The sequence below is a fragment of the Molossus molossus genome, unplaced genomic scaffold (genome assembly GCF_014108415.1).
Source record: "Molossus molossus isolate mMolMol1 unplaced genomic scaffold, mMolMol1.p scaffold_m16_p_14, whole genome shotgun sequence".
NCBI lineage: Eukaryota > Metazoa > Chordata > Mammalia > Chiroptera > Molossidae > Molossus > Molossus molossus.
Genome location: NW_023425349.1, coordinates 5392370 through 5412886, shown reverse-complemented (window position 1 = coordinate 5412886; position 20517 = coordinate 5392370). Strand labels below are relative to the sequence as shown.

Below are 20517 nucleotides of genomic sequence, written 5' to 3'. Positions count from 1 at the left end.
GAGCCTGCTGCCGGAAAGAACCTTTAAAACGTGATTTTTAAATGGTTGTGCCAAAAAGCCCTTTTGCATCTTCTTGATTTTCCAACCATACCTTCTAAGTCAGAATAGAAGGAATGTTTTGTGTGTTCCGGGCTTATCGGAGTAGTGCCCATGACTGCAGGCTGTCCTGGCATTGAGGGGTTCAGACCACTGGGGCCGGGAACAGTGCTCTGCAAGTCCGGGCTGCCTCTGGATCCATGAAATCAACACAGTGCTGATAGTAGTGTTCTTGGAGCAGGGTGTTCATTTGTCGTTGTTAAATGTGATTTTTGTTTCTCTGTTTTCTGATTAAAAAGTAATGTGGATTCAGTTTAGAAAATTTGGAAAACAGGTAATAGATAACCAATTTTATTTCATCCTTGCTATGCAATTAATGTCACATTATTTTCTTTAAAGTGAATTAAACCCAACTTCAAGGCTTCACTCCAGTGTTGGGCAAGCTCCTGGCGTTTCTAGAACACAGCATTCGGGTTATTTCTGGTTTGAGCCACAGTGGTTGCTGTGGAGATGCCTGCTGTCCGGCATGTCATGCTCTTGCTGGGGCAGCCTGGTATGTAAAGGTCCTGCCTAGGCTGGGAGCCCCCGACAGTGCCGAGTCCTGTCTCCCAAGGCCCACCCCAGAAATCTGATTATAGCCTGGCTCAGCCTTTCTCCAAGCCACGGAACTCAGAGAGCCCTCCTGGCTCCTGGAAATAGGGTAAAGGAAAACTGCAGAACATAAAACACAAATTAGAATTTAAATAAAGCACCTTGTTGCAAACAGAAAATTTCCAAAGTAGAAGAAAATAAACACTTATCTTCTGGGAATAATAGTTTGGGGATATTTTTGGGTGTTTTTTTGTTTTTTTTGGTCTTCATCAATGCACATTATAAGATGCATTTGTTATTTTAGTGACTTAATGAATAGGTCTTCTCTAATTCATTATATTGAGATGAGACATTTTACTTTTTTGTCTTTATACATTTAAATATTTTTGGATTTGTTTTCTGACAGTGGCAGAAAATGTTCGAGAATCCCAAGGGCAGTGTTTTCTGGTTGATAAATTTAATCTGTACTTTTTTTTATCGGCTTCATCCTTCCCTCTTCATGAGTTCCTCTGGTCCTTCCTCACTCCATCATTCTGGTTCCTCTGTCTCTTCCTTTGCCACCTTGCCTTCAGAGGGTTTGGGGATAACTGTCTCTGTGACCATTTATCCCATGAGAGGTTGGTCATGACTGAGGACTTACCAAACCTCTGGCAGGGTCGATAGCACAGCAGGTGAAGCCCAGGGTGGATCTAATTGTTCCCCAGCAGCTGTAGTAAAAAGAAACTTGATGCATAGGCAGGCTTTTGTATCACCTGGGGCACATGGGGCAGTTCCTCCTTTGTTCCACCAGGTGACAGCAGAGAGCGAATATGGAACTGACGTCACACAAGGCAGGGCTCTCCTTCACTGTTCTCAGGATGGCAAACTGTTAAGAAAGCACCCACATCTAATCAGCAAATATCATGAAACCTTTGAAAGGGAGACAGAGTAGATTAGAATAGGGGTGTCTTCTTTTTTTTTCCCCTTTATTGATTTGACATCGATGAGTGAGAACATCGGTTGGCTGCCTCCTGCATGTCCCCCACTAGGGATTTGGCCCACAACCTGGGCATGTGCCCTGACCGGGAATTGAACCGGCGACCTCTTGGTGCATGGGTTGATGCTCAACCACTGAGCCACACTGGCCGAGCGAGGGGTGTCTTCTTGATTCGTGTTTTTTCAGAGTTGATTTAGGCCATGGGATGCATTTAAGCTAATACACAAATGCATATTTCAGCCCATACTTTGAAAAATGCTTATGCTTGTGACACTTCCAGAGTGTGGGCAGCCTGTTCCCAAAGCTGAAGTCTGCCCTGCAGAGAACTTGCAAGACCAGCACACCCCTATTCCCACCCCACCCCCAGTGCTGGGAAGCCAGCCTCGGGTGTGGTGCAACGTGGCGGTGCCTTGATCGTCCACTCCAGGCAGAGGCAAGGTGGTACGAGGAAGCTGGAGTGAGCCCCAGGCTGACCCACCGCTGGTTCCGGGAATTGTGGTTGGTCCTCTGCTCCTCAGTTCACCCTCCTGAGGTTCCATCCTGTCCTCGAGGCAGCTGCACAGTGAGGGCCATGGGCAGTAATGCCTCCTGGATTCAGAAGCAGTTTGCTGCATGGAGCCTGTTCTCAGGCTCATTATTCCGCAGACCCAGCGTGTGACCTTGACACTGACCTGGGCTTAAGACTCAGTGTGGGTGCAGTGCAGGATGACTGGCTGCAAGTGGGGGAGACGCCGTGTGTAGTTCTCCTGTGTCCAGGGCTGCACGCGGCTTTCCGAGGGGTGTTTGGGTTCTGTTTGCTTCTTTGTGTCTGGATTCCTTTTGATTGAGTGAACCTGAGGGAAACTTTAAGGACGAAGCTGCCCACTGTCCTTAAGCTGTATCTTTGTCTCTTTTGTCACACAGCCGTCTGTCAGATCCGTTCTTAGAGTCACTGCGCTGTGTCCTCTGGGAGGAGGCGTAATTGAGTCTTGCACAGGCACACCTAGCTGTGGTCCCGCTGTCGCCTGCCAGGGTTATCCTGCCTCCAGCCTGCGTCCCGCCTGCTGCTCTTTCTCCAGTGTTGTTGCCTTCGAAGACTGGCTTGGGGACATACGCTGTACATTTAATTCACTGTTTCTGCTCCTGATTATCTGGCTTTTATTATGTGTCTGCAGAAATTTTAGAGGCCTGATTCTGAGGAATTTTAGCCTTTATGTGAGTGAGCTTCCAAAGCATGTAAGCTAGTGGCAATCGGCTAGTTGTAGGGTTTATGGCGGAACGGCTTCATGCCGAGCTGCTGTGGCCGTAAGGATTTGTCAGGGCAGCAGTTCTCAAGAGGGTCTTCAGGCTCAAACTATTTTTTAATAAGACACACTCAGCCTTTTTTGACATTTGCACCAGTGTAAAAGCAGAAGTGGGTAAAAGAGCTGGCACCTTAGCGTGGTTCAGAGCAGTGGCACCCACGTGTGTCAGTGGCCATTATGTCCTTCGTTGCCCCTCCTTGCAGGGGGTGAAAAGGACTCGTTTCGAGAGTGGCCTTGATGAAACGGTGGAAACTGCACGGCCGTGACTTCACCCTCTGTGCGATGAGCGGGCAGTGTGCAGAGAGCACGTCGCGGGCGCCCAGCGTGAGCGCTCTCAGGGAGACATGCCAGTTGTCTGAGTTGCCAGCTCAACTGGCCACTTTCCTCTTGGGACATCATCTATATCTGAAAGAATGATGACAGTCAAATTGTGGTGACTTGCTTGGACTTGGCTTTTGGCAGACATTGTTTTGTATCAGACGGGTAGTGTGCCGATGCTGTAACAGGTTTGAGGGAGGCACATCTCTCACAAGAGCGCGAACACCCAGTCGGCATGTTGATGAACTGCAAGAGGATTTGACATTTTCTTGAAAAGGAACAAAGTGAGCATGTCCCTGCAGGAAAACAACTACAAGCATTTGCTACCAGTGACCTAATTCTCATTTGAGAGCACAATTTTTCATTTAAGAAAAGTTATATCCACCACTGCAAGCTCGAGAACTTTCAGTTCTGAAAAGGCTTCTATGGGAGCAGGGCTGATACTGACAGATCTGAGTTAGAGTGTCGGCCCACAGACCGATGAGCCCGGGGTTCGATTCCGGTCAAGGGCATGTACCTTGGCTGCGGTTCATCCCCAGCCCTTGGTGGGGTCGTGCGGGAAGCAGCCTGTCGATGTGTCCCTCTCACATCAATGTTTCCCTCCCTCTTTCTCCCTTCCTCCACTCTATCTGAAGATATATCCTTGGGTGAGGATTAAAAAAAACACAACACATTAGGAACTAACTACCGTGGGGGCCTCAGCCCCCAGTGTTCCTAATCAGCAGTCTGGGTTGGCATGCCCTCCCCAGGTTTGGCATAGTTCTTGTGCCTGGTGGTGTTAGCATGCGTTCACTTTCTGCAAGTCTTGGGAGACTGTTGAAACCAATTCTTCTAGGTTAATTACTCCAGTATCCAGGGAGGTCAGGTTGTCTTACTGAGAAGCGTCTGCTCTTGAACAGGCTGCCTCCTCAAACAACAGCACGTCTGAACTTCCTGGCCCAGCCTGTTGCTGACCGAATGTGTGTGGTGGACTGCTGGGAGCAGTGTGTTCCGCAGCTCAGCCCCACTGTGCGGTGGGGCAGCCTCTGCTCCCAGCACTGCGGCTGCGCAGAGACAGATGGGCGTGGGCCCTTAGGGCCCCTCCTCCAGCAGGGCCTTTGGTGGGGTTCTAGAGCAGAAGGGAGGTAAAGGTAAGAGGCAGGAACTTAGTAGACTTTTTAAAAAATATTTTTTCTTGCCCTGGCCAGTTTGGCTCAGCGGTTAGAGCGTCGGCCTGCGGTCTGGAGAGACCCGGGTTCGGTTCCCGCTAAGGGCACGTACTTCGGTTGCAGTTTGTCCCCGGCCCTGGTTGGTCGTGCGGGTGGCAGCCACTCGATGTGTCCCTTCATGTTGATGTTTCTCTTTCTCTCTCCCTCCCACTCTATCTGTACAAAAAATGGAAAAATATCCTCGGGTGAGGATAAAAAAAAAAAAAAATTTTTTTTTCTTTATTAACTTAGTAAGGGAGAGGGAGAGAGAGATAGAAATATCAATTGGCTGCCTCCTGCAAGTCTCCCACTGGGGATTGGGCCCACAACCTGGGCATGTGCCCTGACCAGGAATTGAACCGGCTGCCTCTTGGTGTATGGGTCCACGCTCAACCACTGAGCCACACCGGCCTGGTGGAACTTACTAGATTTGACTACAGAACTGTTATTGAGTTAGTCTTTCCTAGTATGGTGTGGTATCAGCCACTCTCGGGCTATTTTTGCCTCTTTCTTTGATGCATTTATTACTTATTTAAGATACTTTTCTTTTTTGGTACGTGCCCCTAGTGGAACCGAACCCGGGACTCTCTGGTCTGCAGACTGATGCTCCAACCGCTGAGCCAAATTGGCCAGGGCTAAGATATTTTTCTTACAGTGAGATGCAAGGCCCTTTACTGTTCAATTTGATGACTTTAGATCACTCCTGGGTCATTGTTTGAAATGTATATTGGAAATGTATTTGAACCACTTCGCACGTGACAACAGTTGAAAAATCAAGAAATTTTATTCTCTACCTAGTTCTTATCTTATCATAGCCTCTTCCTTTCTTTCTTTTAATCCTCACCCAAGGATACGTTTGATTGATTTCAGAGAGAGAGGGAGGGAGAAAGAGAGAGAAAGTGGGGATTGAAACTGAAACAGGTATGTGCCCTGATCAGGTGAGATTAAACCTGCGACCTTTTGGTATACGGGACAACGTTCCAACCAACTGAGCCACACTGGCCAGGGCATCACAGCCTTTCATGTACTTCCTGTGGACTCTGTCTTTGTGAGGTGGACTAGTGGGATCTCCTCTTAGTGGAGGCCAGGTGGCACCCCTTAGGCTAATCACACTCCAGAATGGACACTTTTGGACCAGTGTGGTCCCAGATCAGCTTTCAGGCCTGTGCTTGACGCTGAGCACGGGGAAGCTGCCCGGTGTGCTCAAGCCCGGGGCCTCGGCAGAGGGGAGTGCTGAGCTGTAGAGGGAGCCAGCGCAAGTGGTGCCATTCCGGCTGCGCCTGCACCCTTATTTCTTCCATTTTCCTGTCTGGCTCTCAGTCCCTCTGCAGCGCAGCAGGGAGGAAGCAGGAAAGGGTGATGGGTCGGTGGGAATGTTCAGGGCCTCGAGGCTTTCCTCACACCAGGGGAGGATTGTTTTGGAAATTTTTTACCCTTTAACTGGCTGCTGTGGGCCTTTGCTCTGTGTCCCATAAATCAGTTAGGATTAACTCCTCAAGATGGATTGCTGGCAGCTCCTGGCATTGCCTGGCATTCTGAGCCCTAATTGAGTCTCTCTGAGCGACCAGTGGGTTACAGAGCTGTGACTTGCCTTTCTCTAGTGCAAAGTATGGGCATTGAGAGCTTGGTCCTTGGAGGGAGTTGAACTTGGGTTTGAGTACTGGCTTCTCCACTTATTAGCTGTGTGACCTTGGTAATTTCCTAACCTCCAGGCCTAAGTCCGTCACCTGTGAGGTGGTGGTAATAACACCCTCCTTCTTAGAGATTCTTGTGAGGATTACACGATATGAAGCCTGGACGGTGACCAGCCCGGTGCCTGGCACATGGGTAGCACTCAGGAGGTGGTGAGGACCAGCGCTGCTATTCTTGTTATTGTCGCGGTTCCAGCACCATCCAGGGCTGTGCTGGGGAGGTAGCAGACGACGGGCTCTCGTCTTGCCAGCCTGCTTAGCTGGCTGCTCTGTGGCTTCAAGGGAAAGGCAGAGGTCTAGGGAAGGGGCGGTGCCTCCCCTGGGCGGGTTGTGTTTGCTCTTCACTGCTGGTCACAGACAGGACTAGCTTGTTGGGCAGTTGAAAGGGATGGGAACTTCTGCCTCCGTGGGCACTTGTTCTGTTCTCGTCCGTAGAAAGTGTGGGCCAAAATCCAGAGACCTGGCCTTTTATCGATTTATTTCATTTTGAGAGTGAATGAGAGGAAGAGGGATCCCACAGCAGGCCAGCCTGTAGGAGCTCCTGAAGCAGGTGCACATGCTCCTCCCTGCCCCAGTCTCTCCTCCCCTTCCCCGGGAGGTTTTCCAGAATGCTGAAGACTCGGGCAGCCCGGGCATCCACACTGCGTGGAGCTCTCTGGGTGATCCGGTGCTCTCGCTGTCAGCATTGCATAAAGAAACTCCAAAAGAGGAGACCAATGCCCTGAGAAGGATGTGCCAGCCCAGCTCTGCACCCTGAGTTATGATGGTGCCGGGGATGGAATTTAGGTCTCCTGGCTCCTGGCCAAGGCATTTTTCTTCTCACCATGCTCATTCTTTTACCATATTTGCTGTTCTCGTGGTGGGGTCAGAAATAGCCAGCCCAGACTTGGTGAGTCTTATAGTCCCCGGGGCCCAGCCTGCTGTGGTCCAGCAAACAGCAAGCTGTTAGCATTCTTAACCCCAGGGAAAGCTTTTTTAGAAGAAAACGGGGAGGTTTGGGATTCCAGGCTGCTTCCTGCTGCATCACTGCTCAGAGCATTCTGCTGGTGAGGTTTCCTGTGCCCAGCGGTGTTCATCCTGGTGCAGCAGGCTGACTCATCATCCTGTGCGCGTGGCAGCACTGCATCCCGGAGAGCCCAGGGCCCTCTGGCAGTCCCCAGGTCACCACTTGTTCCCGTTTACTACTAGAGTCTGGATTTGTGCCAGAGGTGGCAGCCAATGTGACACAGAATGTGCCACATTCGGTGTTTGGTTGATATGATGCAATTTCAGAACAGTCCTGATACTATAACGTCAGCCAATCATCAGGTGCTCACTGTGCGCGGCCCCAACAACCCAGTGGTAGGTGCTGTTATTCTTGTTTACAGATGAAGAAACAGACTCAGGGGGTTAGGAGACTTACCTGAAGTCACACAGCCAGGAAGCAGCAGAGTTGGAATTTGAACCCAAGATGTTCAGGTGTACAGGGCCTGCACTGTTACCAACTCCTGTTTTTTACTACAATAAATAAGCTTCCTCCCTGCCTTCACTGCCTCAGCTGTGACTAGACACCCATGGAGGACCCAGGAGCCTGATCCCACTGCCGTTGTCTCATAAACAAATGTCATTTTGTTGTTGTCGTTAATCCTCACCTGAGGATATTTTTCCATTGATTTTTTTAGAGAGGAGTGGAAGGGAGGGAGGGAGGGAGAGAGACACATTGATTGGTTGCCTCCTGCACAGCCAGGGATCAGACCCGCCACCCAGGTACACTGGGAATTGAACCTTGCCACCCTTTGGTCCAAGGGCCGACATTCCAACCGCAGAGCCAAACCGGCCAGAGCAGACGTCTTGCACATGACTAGCTATGCTGTCTGTCAACGGGTGGGTTTGGGAACAACCTCGAGCTCTGTTGTTGTGGCTGCATTTCTTAAGGACAACACTGGTTGTTCCCAAGGTCCTTTGTCAGTCCCAGCATGTGTCCTGGATGGCATGAGCTGAGTGCCCGTGCTGCTGCTTCTGGGGGCCAGGTGTGGGTGTGCAGGCTCATTGCCGGAGCGGTTCACGTCGGGCTGCAGGTGACGGGCTGCAGGTGACGGGCTGCAGGTGACGTGGTGGAGGCGTGACGCCCGGGAGATGTTAGGACAGCGCCTCCCGCTCACTCCCGCTCACTCCCGCTCACTGCCCACCTGGTTGGAGCCCCTCTGCTTTCTCAGTCACCCTCCCCCACCCCTGCTTTCCTTCCCTGAGAAAGCGGGGAGACCCATCAGGCTTTGCCCAAAGCATCTCTCTGGTCCTCAGTGTCATCCCCTTGTCTTTCCATCTCCCCCAGCCCACCAGCAGGGCGGGAATAGCCTGGCTCACTGGCTGGCCCATCCACCACTGTGCACTGAGAAGTGCCTCGTACCTTGTGCAGCGCTTCTCCACCTGGGTCACAGCCCCTTTGGGGGTCGAACGACCCTTTCACAGGGGTCACCGAAGACATAACAGTAGCAAAATTACAGTTATGAAGTAGCAACAAAAATAATTGTATGGCTGGGGGTGACCACATCAGGAACTGTATTAAAGGGTCACGGCATCAGGAAGGTTGAGGACCACTGTAAGTAGAGGGACTCCACGAATCCAAGGGCTTCGGCCTCAGCTGGGCTCTCTTTTGATTCTCTCCGTCCTTCCTCCAGAGAGATTGCATCTTAATGTAGATGTGATCAAGGCACTGCCCTGCCTCAGACCCTTTAGGGGCTCTCTGGGGCCCTTGGCATCCCCTCGGCCCAACCCTGCTCCCCAGCCTCCCCCAGCCTCTCCACGTCTGGGTGCACTGAGCTTCTCTGGTCCCCGTGCGTGAGTGCGTGATGCTGGTCACCTGTGAGCCTCGGCGCTGACCTTCCGGAGCGCACTCCACCTGGCCTCACCACTCTCGCTCCCCACCGAGCCCCTCGCAGGCCTCTGCTTAGACACCGCCGCCTCGGAGTCCCCTCTTTCACCCCGCCCCTGGTCTGGACGCGTTCCCCAGAGTGGCCCCGGCGGCCATGCCTGTGCCCCCTCTGCCCTGCTGACGGGTCTCGCTGGACCTCCCAGGGCAGGCGTTTCCTCCGTCGGGGTTTATCTCAACAACACAATTCTGAAGAGACTTAAGGCATTTTTGTCATTTAAATGGTCTAGTTGTTGGTCTGTTCCTAGTTCTTCACAAAGAGAATGGCGTGTTCTCGGTCAAGAACCATCTGCTGGTTGGCGCGGGCCGCCCGGAGGCTGGCTGGTGTGTGGGCAGGCTGTGGTGTGAGCCGTGTTTCGTGGACCGCTGCCGGTCAGAGCAGGAGCACGCACAGAAACAAAAAGAGCGCTTGTTCCTACCAGTGAGCGAAGCTGGGAGTCTGCAGAACGCAGTTACCCAGCTCTCCTCGCCAAGGACGGTGCCTGTCCATGTCACGCTCACCAGGGGCTCCCTGTTCACTGAGTACTAGAGTGTAGCTCGGGGTTCAGGGACTCTTTCCTGAGGAACAGCAGCCCCCCCCCCCCCCCAGCAAAGGCCACGTTGCTGTGGCCACTGCTGCATCCCGGGGCCTGGCCCAGAGTCAAGAGTGAACGAAAAATGGCTGAGAACCAGAGAGATTTAATTTAATATATATATTTTTTTCTTTAAATCCTCACCTGAGGATATTTTTCTGTTTATCTTCAGATAGAGTGGGAGGGAGGGGGAGGGAGGGGAGAGGAAGGGAGGGAGGGAGAAACATCAATGCGAGCAAGACACATGGACTGGTTGCCTCATGCACAACCCTGATCAGGGCCGGGGACTGAACTGCAACTGAGGTACGTGCCCTTGACCGGATTTGAACCCAGGACTCTCTGGTCTGCGGGCCGATGCTCTAACCACGGAGCAAACCAGCCAGGGCCAGAGAGATTTAATTTTAAAAAGCACAAGACTGCCAGAGAGGTTGCCAGATAAGAAAGCCTTTGCTGCTCTGCGGACTTGAACCAAGTCCCCAGAGGGCCGTGCGCACGCGGCCGTCGCGGTCTGGGTGTGGATGTGTTGCCTCTCGGTTTGGGGGGTTAGGATTTCCCAGGAAGGGTTTCTCATCTTCTCATCAGTGTGTTTGGTGTCCTAGAAGATATTCCTGCAGATACTGTTCACCTTGAAGATGATTAGGGTTTAAGGAATTTCTGTTGGGATCCTAAGCTTGCCTGTCCCCCACTAATCATGTGGCAGAGGGAGCAGAAAGAAATTCCAACCTCCACCACCTACAGGTCCCCTCTTAAATGCAACCAGTAATTGAATGCTATTAAGCAAAATTAATTTGCCTCTTGCAGGAAGGTTTATGATGAATGAAAGGCTTGCTAATTGGGGAGGGAGCCAGCCTACCCTCTGTGGTCATCAATATTTCATGGCCTTAGGCGGTAGCAGGAAGTTAGTTATCCAGGCTCCCTGACCTTGAGCAGTCATGGAGGCAGGACAAAGCCTGGGAGGTTGTAGTTAAAGGGCTTGTTACCAGGCACTTAGTGAAAATCTGAGTGAAATTTAAATTTGCACCCTGAACTAGTGAAGGTTCCCCCAGATGGCTCAGGGACCCACCTGAGTCTGTTCCTGGTTGGGGGCGCAGCTCTGTCAGCCACAGTGGCAGAGCTGAAGAGTTCACAGAAGCTTGGGCGGGGAGTCCTGATTTGTAGTGATGTGGTGTCAGCGTGCCCAGTGCGGCCACTCTGATGTGCACTGGAGCCCCGCCTGCTGCCCCCACAGCTCCCAACTCCTCCTGTGGCTGGGGGACCTGGCCCAGCGGTTGCGTTTCTGGAAATGCAGATGTGCCCTGGGCATTGTTCCTGTGCTAGATGTGGCCCCTTGACCGAGGGGTGCCTGAATGCTGCCATCTCAAGTGAGAAAAGTTAACAAGCCTTTGTTTTGTTCTTTCTTTTCCCTAGCTGCTATTAACTTAGCAAAGCTGAAACTTTTCAGACATTATTACGTCTTGGTGAGTAAAAAATCCTAAGTCTATAAATAAGGAGTAAAGCAAATGAGCTCCCAGAGGACTGGTGCTCCCTGGGGCCGGGTGCTCCCTGGGGCCGGGTGCTCCCAGAGGACGGGTGCTCCCAGAGGACTGGTGCTCCCTGGGGCCGGGTGCTCCCAGAGGACGGGTGCTCCCAGAGGACTGGTGCTCCCTGGGGCCGGGTGCTCCCTGGGGCCAGGTGGACTCACTCCACCAGAGCAGCTGGTGTCCTCAGGTGTGAGGAATTAAACGTCCACTTGCTTCTTAAGTCGAGTTTAAATTTTTTTTTTCTTTATTGATTTTAGAGAGAGGAAGGGAGAGGGAGAGAGATAGAAACATCGATGAGAGAGAACATTGATTGGTTGCCTCCTGCATGCCCCACACTGGGGATTGGGCTCACAACCTGGGCATGTGCCCTGACCAGGAGTCGAACTGGCAACCTCTTGGTGCATGAGTCAACGCTCAACCACTGAGCCACACTGACCAGGCTTAAGTTGAGTTTTAAATTTGGCTTTACATACTCAGAAAAGCAATACATGCTCAATATTTTTACAAGCCAGGGTTATAGAAACACAGCAAAGCCCTTTATGACCCTGATCTTCCTCCTCCCCCATAGTTAATCGCTGTTAATAGTTGAGTATTTATTTCTCTAGGTTCTCTTCTAGGCATAGATGCTCCTTTGACTGGATTTTTTTTTTTTTATCCTCACCCGAGGACATTTTTCCACTTTTTTTTTTGTTTGTTTAGATAGAGTGGGAGGGAGAGGGAGGAAGAGAGAGGGAGAGAGAGAAACATCGACGGGAAGGGACACAATCGAGTGGCTGCCACCCGCACGACCCGACCAGGGCCAGGGACAAACTGCAACCGAGGTACGTGCCCTTAGCGGGAACCGAACCCGGGTCTCTCTGGACCGCAGGCCGACGCTCTAACCGCTGAGCCAAACCGGCCAGGGCTGACTGGATTTTTTATTCATTTACAAAAGTGGGGTCACACCTGAAAACAGGACTGAGAAGAACATGAAAAGTTCATACAGTATTAGAACCAAAGGCAGGACTGACTTAAAATGATTTGGAACATAATTTCTTGGAATATGTAAGGTATGGGTCTTTGGAGTGTGTTTCCTGCCTCCTATAAGAAAGTGTCTGGACCATCCTTCATCTGTGGTTTTGGCATTGACTGTCTCTTTGGACATTTTTCCCTGGTCCCAGTGAGGAGGCCACCGTCAAGTGACCAGCGTGTCAGTCCTCAGCAGGCCCTCCCTTGCCAGAGTCTTTAGTATTATTGGTGCTTCTTCTGTGTGGACCTTGGACGTCCCAGCATCTGCTGCAGAGACTGAGAGTCAGTATTTCCCTGTGGCTTTTTTTTTGCTGTTACTACTGGAAAACATTCCTCTAACCCAGGAATGAAAAGATTACCCTTTGGAGTTGAGATGAGTGGGTTGTGTCTGTGTGAGGGCGAGGGAGGGGTTCCTCGGGAGTGGAGAGCAACCATACGGAGACATTCGTCCTCCCCAGGCTGTGCTGTCACCAGTGTCACGGCCCCGAGAGCCAGGCGAGACCCCTGAGGTGTGGCTAGCAGCGCAGTCGTCCCTCTGCCTGACATACATTAGCCCTATGAGTGTCATCATGCCCTGGGGAGTTCTGTCGCCTGTTTTGTAGTTTATTTGAAAGCAAATCTTTGGAAGAAAATGGTGCCAAATTTCTCTGTTGATTTTCTCGTTTCTTCCGTCTTCGTGCAGATCGTGTGTTACATATACTTCACCAGGATCATCGCGTTTTTCCTCAAATTCGCAGTCCCGTTCCAGTGGAAGTGGCTCTACCAGGTGCGCTGTGCGGGCAGGAAAGGGGGTTGGTGGCCGGGGCCAGTCTGAGCTGTGCCGGAGTTTTCAGTTTACCTGGCAGTGGCCAGTAGGGCCCTCTCGTCTGGGCTGCAGTTGCGGTGACCCCCGGGGCAGCTGCGGGCACATGAGGAACCTGGAAGCCATTGCAGTGTTGATTTCAGTGTTCACGTCCAGAGGTCTTCAAAGAGACGGCCTCAGGAGAGAGTCGGGTGCACTCTGTAGGAAAGCCCAGGTGATCCAGGTCTTCCTCACCAGTTACAGGGCTGAGAGCAGCTTGGAATCGGACCTCCCTTCTTCTTTCCTAGTTAGCATCTCAATAGTGAAGTATTTTTGCAGTGTACTAGCACTGGTTTAACTACTGGGGTAGGCCATCAAATGGTTTGGAGACTTTTTTCCTGAAATACTCAATGCCCTGGCTGGTTGCTCAATGGTTAGAGCATCAGCCCATGGACCAGAGTGGCGGGTTTGATTCCGGCCAAGGGCACATACCTTGGTCGTGGTTCATCCCCGCCCTGGTTGGGGTTGTGCGGGAGGCAGCTGGTCGATGTGTCCCTCTCACATTAATGTTTCTCTCTCCCTCTCCCTCTCCCTCCTTTAATCCCTCCCTTTCACTCTATCTAAAGATAAATGGAAAAAAATATCTTTGGGTAAGGATTTTAAAAAAAGGTATCGCTTGATGCGTTAGGCACTGTAGAAAGTGTGGGTATATGATGACCCTTAAAACATAGCAGTGGAGACTCCAGGTGAAGCAAGGAGTCTTGAATGTCATCTCTGGGCAGAAGGCTCCTGGCTGAGGCTTCAGCACAGCTTGTAAGGAGATGCTCCCCAGCAGCCAGCTCTGGCGTTTGAGGAGTGGCAGACCATGGGGGCAGCTTGTTTGGTTCCACTGCTTTCCGAAGAACAGTGTGCTCATTGCTTTGTTTGGGGTGTTTTCAATTTGCAGCTCTTGGATGAAATGGCCACGCTGGTGTTCTTTGTTCTCACCGGGTACAAGTTCCGCCCAGCGTCAGACAACCCCTACCTACAGCTTTCTCAGGAAGACGATGACTTGGAAATGGAATCTGTGTAAGCAACCTTTCCTTCCTCCCCTCCTTCCCCCTTCCCCTGACTGAGAGCAGCACGCGGTGAGCTGGAGCAGCCTGTCCACGTCTCACTGCTCAGGGTGGGACCCCTGTTTCTAGCAGAAGGAAATGGACACTGCGCCCAGAAACTCAGTGGCAAGTACTGGGGATGCACTGGGCCTGCTCCAAGCTCCTGAGGACCAGCAGGCCCTTTTCCTTTGGGCTCTGCCGTGGGGAGCCTGGGTCTGAAAACGTGAGCATCCAAATCGCCTGTAAGTGTGCTGTTGATGGTCACATGTCCTTTGTCATCAGATAACAGGTGGCTCTTCACAGCTAGCGCAGTGGCTTGACCTAAATCTGAGCGTTAACATGGGCTCCTCTGAGTCACTGGGTAAGTGACCCGAGGCTCTGCTTTTTGGGAAAGAGCAGGCACTTTCCAGAGAAGCGAATGGTGAGTAAGAACATTTTGCTCTTCGATGATGAACTGTGACGGGCAGACAGCCCGAGGCCGAGTTTCCAGGCCACTGCCTCCAGTGAGGGCTGCCTGTGATTTTTCCCAGTTCAAGGCTGAGCCGCAGCCCCTGCTGGGCTGGGCTGGGCTGGGCAGTCAGGCAGGTCAGGCCGACGGACAGCTCTCAGTGCTCAGCTCCTCCGTGAGAACAATGAAGGAGGCAGAGCCTACTGTTGGACTCAAACACCACCTCCCAGTGCAGAGGAAGACATACTTTTTATAGATCGGGGAGGGGAGAGCAGGAGGATCATCACATGTACCTTTCTGGAAGTCACAGAATCTGAACAAGTGACTTTGGGCCGAAGAGGCACAGGTGAGAGTCAGTCTGGGAAGCCGCAGCATCAGGAAGTAACCTAAGACCTGGGGTATGTGTCCTTCCCCGCTGGAGACCTCCAGCTCGCTCCATAAACGGTGCAGCCGGGCTTCTCGGGGGCGGCAGCTAGAAGCTGAAGGCTGGCTCATGGCGTCTTCCGCTTGATGGGCTGTGCTCCAGCATGGCTGTACCATTTGGCATTCTCGCCAGTCATGTAGGAGTTCCTGTCCCCACATCCTGTCCGTCAACCATTGATCTGGAAGTGTAGGTGCATTGTGATGGCATCATTGTCTCGTGGCAAAATTCTGGTTTAGTTTTTGTTTCTCTCTGACATTTGGTGATAGAGGTAACCATTTTAGCAAGAGGGTCTGTAGTTGTCGTCAGAGGAGGAAGGCAGAGGGAGTGGACAGATGGACCACCGGTCTAGTGGCGACTAGAGAGTGTTCTTTTTCCTGGCTAGACTGGGGAAGGCTTGGACTGTCTCCAGCTGCCTTGGTCACTCCCGTCCCAGGGCACGCGCGCGCACATCACACTGTTTTCAGCGGCTCAGTGGGAGCCCTCCTATGACAGTGAAGGGGTTCTCCCCGCAGCTGAGGGAGGGTGTCCTTCAGGGTGTGGCAGTCCGGGGACCAGCCGGTGTAGCCTGAGAAGTTCAGGAGCAGATTGAGGTCAAGTGCCGTTAACTGGGCAAGGACCTTCTCTGGGCCTTCTCTTTGTCTAAGAACTCTGCTGTTGAGAAAGTTCTGTGAATTTCTAAGCTGTGACAGCAGAACTGGCCTGGGCCGGAGCCTCCAGCCGCAGCCAGCCTCCCCGTCCCCCTGCACTGAGCGCAAAGGCTAACCGCAGCTTCAGGCAGTGGTGCCCGGGCTGTCATTGCCCTCTGCCACGTGACGTGCTGTTCCTGGTGGCACCCCTTCAATCCTCCACAAGTGACCGCAGCAGGGGCAGGCAGGGCCCTTGTCTGGTCTCCTGGACGACCCTACGCTCTGCCATGCACACTGGGGGGGGCGGGGGGGTTCCTGAAGAAGGGAGCTGATCTGGTCCTTGTCCCAGAGCAGAGCACCTCTGTGGAAGGACAGCCCTGTCCTCGCCGCCAGAACAAACGTACACTCTTCCTGATGCGCCTGACTGCTGGCAGCTGAGCCGTGACCGCAGAGACTCTGGGGAGTCCTCCTGCCCCTGCCCTCACCGCTTTATCTGAGGCCCAGCTGAGGGCAGTGAGTCTCTGCCCCGGGGTGGGGTAGGGTGGGGAGCTTCTTCTGGCCAGGCGCCCCCAGTTCCTCCCTCCGAGCCTGTGGGAGAGGGTGCACTCCCAGGTAACACTGGCTCTCTGTCTTTCTCTTTTAACATCTCTCTTTGGACCAATTTTGGTAACAAAATTTATCATAAAAAATTCAGCATGCTAAAAAGTATTGGCTGTGATTTCAGTGCTCAGACTCAGCAGCTGCCTCATGTGCTGTGCGTATCCTGGATGATCGGAATTATTTCTGTCATCCTGAGTAGTCAGGGTAGGCAGAAAAGTCTGGTGTGTGTTCCAGGACCCAAACTTGTCTCTGGGGTTGTCATTCCAGTCCGCCATCCTGCAGGTCGCCAGCCTCCTCCGACTACTCCCTGTGTTCGCACATGGGCACCGACAGTGGGCCCAGGAGAGTTGGAGACTAAGGGATTGCCTCTTACCCAGGCTGCCCCACATTCCAGTCCAGAAAACAATTTTTAGTTTGGTTATTGTTACTGGTTTTGTTTGGTTAAAGGAATAGGTGTGTCCATGGGCCTCTTAGGCCCCAGCTCATGCGAATGTGACCCGTGTGGCAGCGGGAGCCGTGGGTGTCTAAAGCCCCATTCTCATCTAGCTTGTGTGTATTAGGCCCTTCCGGGTGCAAGCACAGGACTCGGGGCCTCTGCCGGGAAAGTAGGGTCACCATGGAGATATAGAGGGAAAGAGGGAGGCAGCCCTGGGTCCACGTGGTCTCTCGTCTCTGCTGGAGCTCGCTGCTGCTCCTCTCGGGCACATCTCCGCTCCACTTCCTGTCTGTCCCCCGCACGCTCCCGGCCGCTGCTGCTCCTCTCGGGCACATCTCCTCTCCACTTCCTCTCTGTCCCCCGCACGCTCCCGGCCGCCGCTGCTCCTCTCGGGCACATCTCCGCTCCACTTCCTGTCTGTCCTCCACAGGCTCCCGGCCGCCGCTGCTCCTCTCGGGCACATCTCCGCTCCACTTCCTGTCTGTCCCCCGCACGCTCCCGGCCGCCGCTGCTCCTCTCGGGCATATCTCCGCTCCACTTCCTGTCTGTCCTCCGCACGCTCCTGGCCGCTGCTGCTCCTCTCGGGCACATCTCCGCTCCACTTCCTGTCTGTCCCCCGCACGCTCCCGGCCGCTGCTGCTCCTCTCGGGCACATCTCCGCTCCACTTCCTGTCTGTCCCCCGCACGCTCCCGGCCGCCGCTGCTCCTCTCGGGCACATCTCCGCTCCACTTCCTGTCTGTCCCCCGCACGCTCCCGGCCGCCGCTGCTCCTCTCGGGCACATCTCCGCTCCACTTCCTGTCTGTCCCCCGCACGCTCCCGGCCGCCGCTGCTCCTCTCGGGCACATCTCCGCTCCACTTCCTGTCTGTCCCCCACAGGCTCCCGGCCGCTGCTGCTCCTCTCGGGCACATCTCCGCTCCACTTCCTGTCTGTCCCCCGCACGCTCCTGGCCGCCGCTGCTCCTCTCGGGCACATCTCCGCTCCACTTCCTGTCTGTCCCCCACAGGCTCCCGGCCGCCGCTGCTCCTCTCGGGCACATCTCTGCTCCACTTCCTGTCTGTCCCCCGCACGCTCCTGGCCGCCGCTGCTCCTCTCGGGCACATCTCCGCTCCACTTCCTGTCTGTCCCCCGCACGCTCCTGGCCGCCGCTGCTCCTCTCGGGCACATCTCTGCTCCACTTCCTGTCTGTCCCCCGCACGCTCCTGGCCGCTGCTGCTCCTCTCGGGCTGCTCCTCTCGGGCACATCTCCGCTCCACTTCCTGTCTGTCCTCCACAGGCTCCCGGCCGCTGCTGCTCCTCTCGGGCACATCTCCGCTCCACTTCCTGTCTGTCCCCCGCACGCTCCTGGCCGCCGCTGCTCCTCTCGGGCACATCTCCGCTCCACTTCCTGTCTGTCCCCCGCACGCTCCCGGCCGCTGCTGCTCCTCTCGGGCACATCTCCGCTCCACTTCCTGTCTGTCCCCCGCACGCTCCTGGCCGCTGCTGCTCCTCTCGGGCACATCTCCGCTCCACTTCCTGTCTGTCCCCCGCACGGCTCCTGGCCGCTGCTGCTCCTCTCGGGCATATCTCCGCTCCACTTCCTGTCTGTCCTCCACAGGCTCCTGGCCTGACCCCATAGGGAGCACTTCGGCCCGGCTTAGCCCTGGTGCTGCTGGCCCTTGGGGCCGGTGCCCTCCAGAGGTTGGAGCGGCCGCCTGGCTCAGAGAGGTGCTCCCCTGAGCTGGCACTGGAGGGAGTGAACTTACTTTACTGATCAGGAAGTTCTTGTTGGTCTGTGATGGGGACATAGGTGCCCATTGTTTCCTAGAATTTTAGGAGATGCTGGGCCAGGTGTATTTGTTTTTAACAGACTATTTTTTAGAGCAGTTCTTGGTTCACAGCAAAATTGAATAGAAGATACAGTGGTTTCCTGTATGCACCCTGGCCCCACACTTGCACGGCCTCCCCATCATCAGCATCCCCTCCACAGTGGTACATTTGTTACAGTGATGAACCTAATTGACAGTTATTATCACCCAGAGCCCATAGCTTACATTAGGGTTCCTTCTTGGTGTTGGGCATCTGTGGGTTTGGATGAGTGCATAAAGACATGTGTCTACCATAATTGTATCACACAGAATAATAGTTCCACTGCCCTAAACACCCTACTAGTGAACCTCAGTATGTCCGCTTGACGTCTCCTGCCCTGGAGCGCTCATGTCCCTCCTAGATAAAGACATCCTGGGACTCTGTCCCGCTCACGTCTTATGAGGCAAGTGGTTGTCTTCCCATAGATGCCACCACTCGAGAGAGGCTGTGCTCACTTTATGGAAAGAGCCAGTGTGCTTCCCGTTTTGATCCACAGATTCGGTGAAAGGCTGCATGGCCCCTCCTGAATAGGCAGGCCCTGTCCTGGGGAGGCACGGGGGGAGCAGGGGCACGTGCTCACTCACGGCCGAGGCCTGGCCCGGCTGCAGGCACCAGGGCTCGGATCTGCTGCGAAAGCAGCCCATTCTCCATCTCTAGTGGTCAAAGGATCTGGGCCCAGAAGTTTCCTCCACACCTGTGCTTTTGTCCCGTGACTCAGAAACGTGGCTGGTTATTGTAAATGTCTTCAGCGGGGTAGCTTTCTTTCCAGAATGTTAATCATAGGACAGGGTGTGGGTCTCGTGGCCGTGACAGAGCTTAGTGCCGATTGTAATAGTAATAGCCTCCGTGTCGACTGGGCACTTTGGAGAAGCTCACTTTCCCTCGCAGTTCCGGGACGCGGGAATTACTTATTGTATGGAAGCACAGAGAGCTCAAGCAACCTGGCCAAGGTCACACAGTACCCAGGAGCGGGTCAGAATTCAAACCCTTCCTCATTCCGAGGACGGCCCTACTATACACCTGACATGCTCCTTATTGTCTGTTTTCTTGTGCAGCGTGACGACATCAGGGGTGATGGAGAATATGAAGAAAGTCAAGAAGGTGACCAACGGCTCGGTGGAGCCCCAGGGTGACTGGGAGTGCACCGCGTGATGGAGCACCTTGAGGCTGGCCCCGACAGAGAAGACATTTAATTTATTATTTGTCCTATTGGTGAGCGAGAGCCGCTGGCACCTCCCAACAATGACACTACAGAGCACGTGGCCGGGAGCAAAGTGCCACGCAAACCTGATTTTTTACTCTCTTTTACGGAGACTGGATCTGTGGCTGGTCATAGGCAGCTGGATTTCTCCTTCAGGCGGGCACAGTGCGGAGGGCATGTAGCAAGGAGGAGAATAAAAGGAAGACTTGGTTTTGATTTATATATAGATATATTTTTTAATTGGGAGCTCTTAGGGTTTATGCAGTGTGACCCCCAGTGTGTAGCTCGAGAGGAATAGTGGGTGGGGAGGAGGGCGGGGCCTGTGTCTGTCAGCAGGGCTTACAGAGGGGGAGGGAGAGGGTCGCTGCAGCTTTTGGGACATAAACGAATGAAATTAGGTTATTTTAGAAAGCAGAGTCAGACCCTAATTTAGTATGTCGAGTCTGCCCCAGACTCCTGTCCCTAAATGTGGCCTTGGGGCTCCATCCTGGATCCTGAAGACCAGGGACCAACAGCTCTAGGAGCCGGTGGCCTCCTTTCCAAAGGGGCCGTGTGCCTGAGGGCTGCAACGTCTGCCAGCCCAGCCCCGCTGTGGGAAATGTGTTCTTGGTTGAACGGTGTTCTGTGTTGCCTAAAGGATGGATAGAAATATATTTTTGGCTCAAAAAAGCATTCTGTAGGTTTCCTTGAACATCCCAGAGCAGCACCGACTCTCGGGCCCTCGCTTCTCGTGATTTGTATCTGCTTTGTGTGATCGGAATATGGGGGGGGGGGTGTGGGAAGGGATTTCCTCAGGAGCAGCTGGGGTCAGAAAAGGTGGCATCGAAGCAAATACCTAAGTCCAGGCAAATCATCATCTTCAGCAAGCTTTCCTGTAAGCCAGATAGGGTTCTGAGCAAAGGAGGCCAGAGCTTGTCCCTGCCTGGGCCCCAGGGGTGTGCGCATGAAGATGAGTGTGACTGGACGGTC

General features: G+C 53.5%; 1 protein-coding gene and 1 non-coding gene across 5 annotated transcripts in view; one reads left to right on the top strand and one right to left on the bottom strand.

Annotated features, from left to right (window-relative positions):
- Positions 1 to 19764, top strand: part of GPR107 (G protein-coupled receptor 107) — a 67137-nt gene extending 47373 nt beyond the window's left edge. For all 4 annotated transcript variants that reach the window (XM_036260710.1, XM_036260713.1, XM_036260711.1 and 1 more), the window contains 4 exons: positions 10970 to 11019; positions 12773 to 12856; positions 13818 to 13939; positions 19403 to 19764. In XM_036260710.1, the coding sequence (XP_036116603.1) occupies positions 10970 to 11019; positions 12773 to 12856; positions 13818 to 13939; positions 19403 to 19499 (353 nt within the window). In that variant the 3' untranslated portion in view covers positions 19500 to 19764. The remainder of the gene's footprint in view (positions 1 to 10969; positions 11020 to 12772; positions 12857 to 13817; positions 13940 to 19402) is intronic.
- Positions 3360 to 3462, bottom strand: LOC118630375. The gene has a single exon (XR_004959612.1). It is a non-coding gene; the product is annotated as a small nucleolar RNA U13 (small nucleolar RNA).
- Positions 19765 to 20517: the final 753 nt, after the last annotated feature.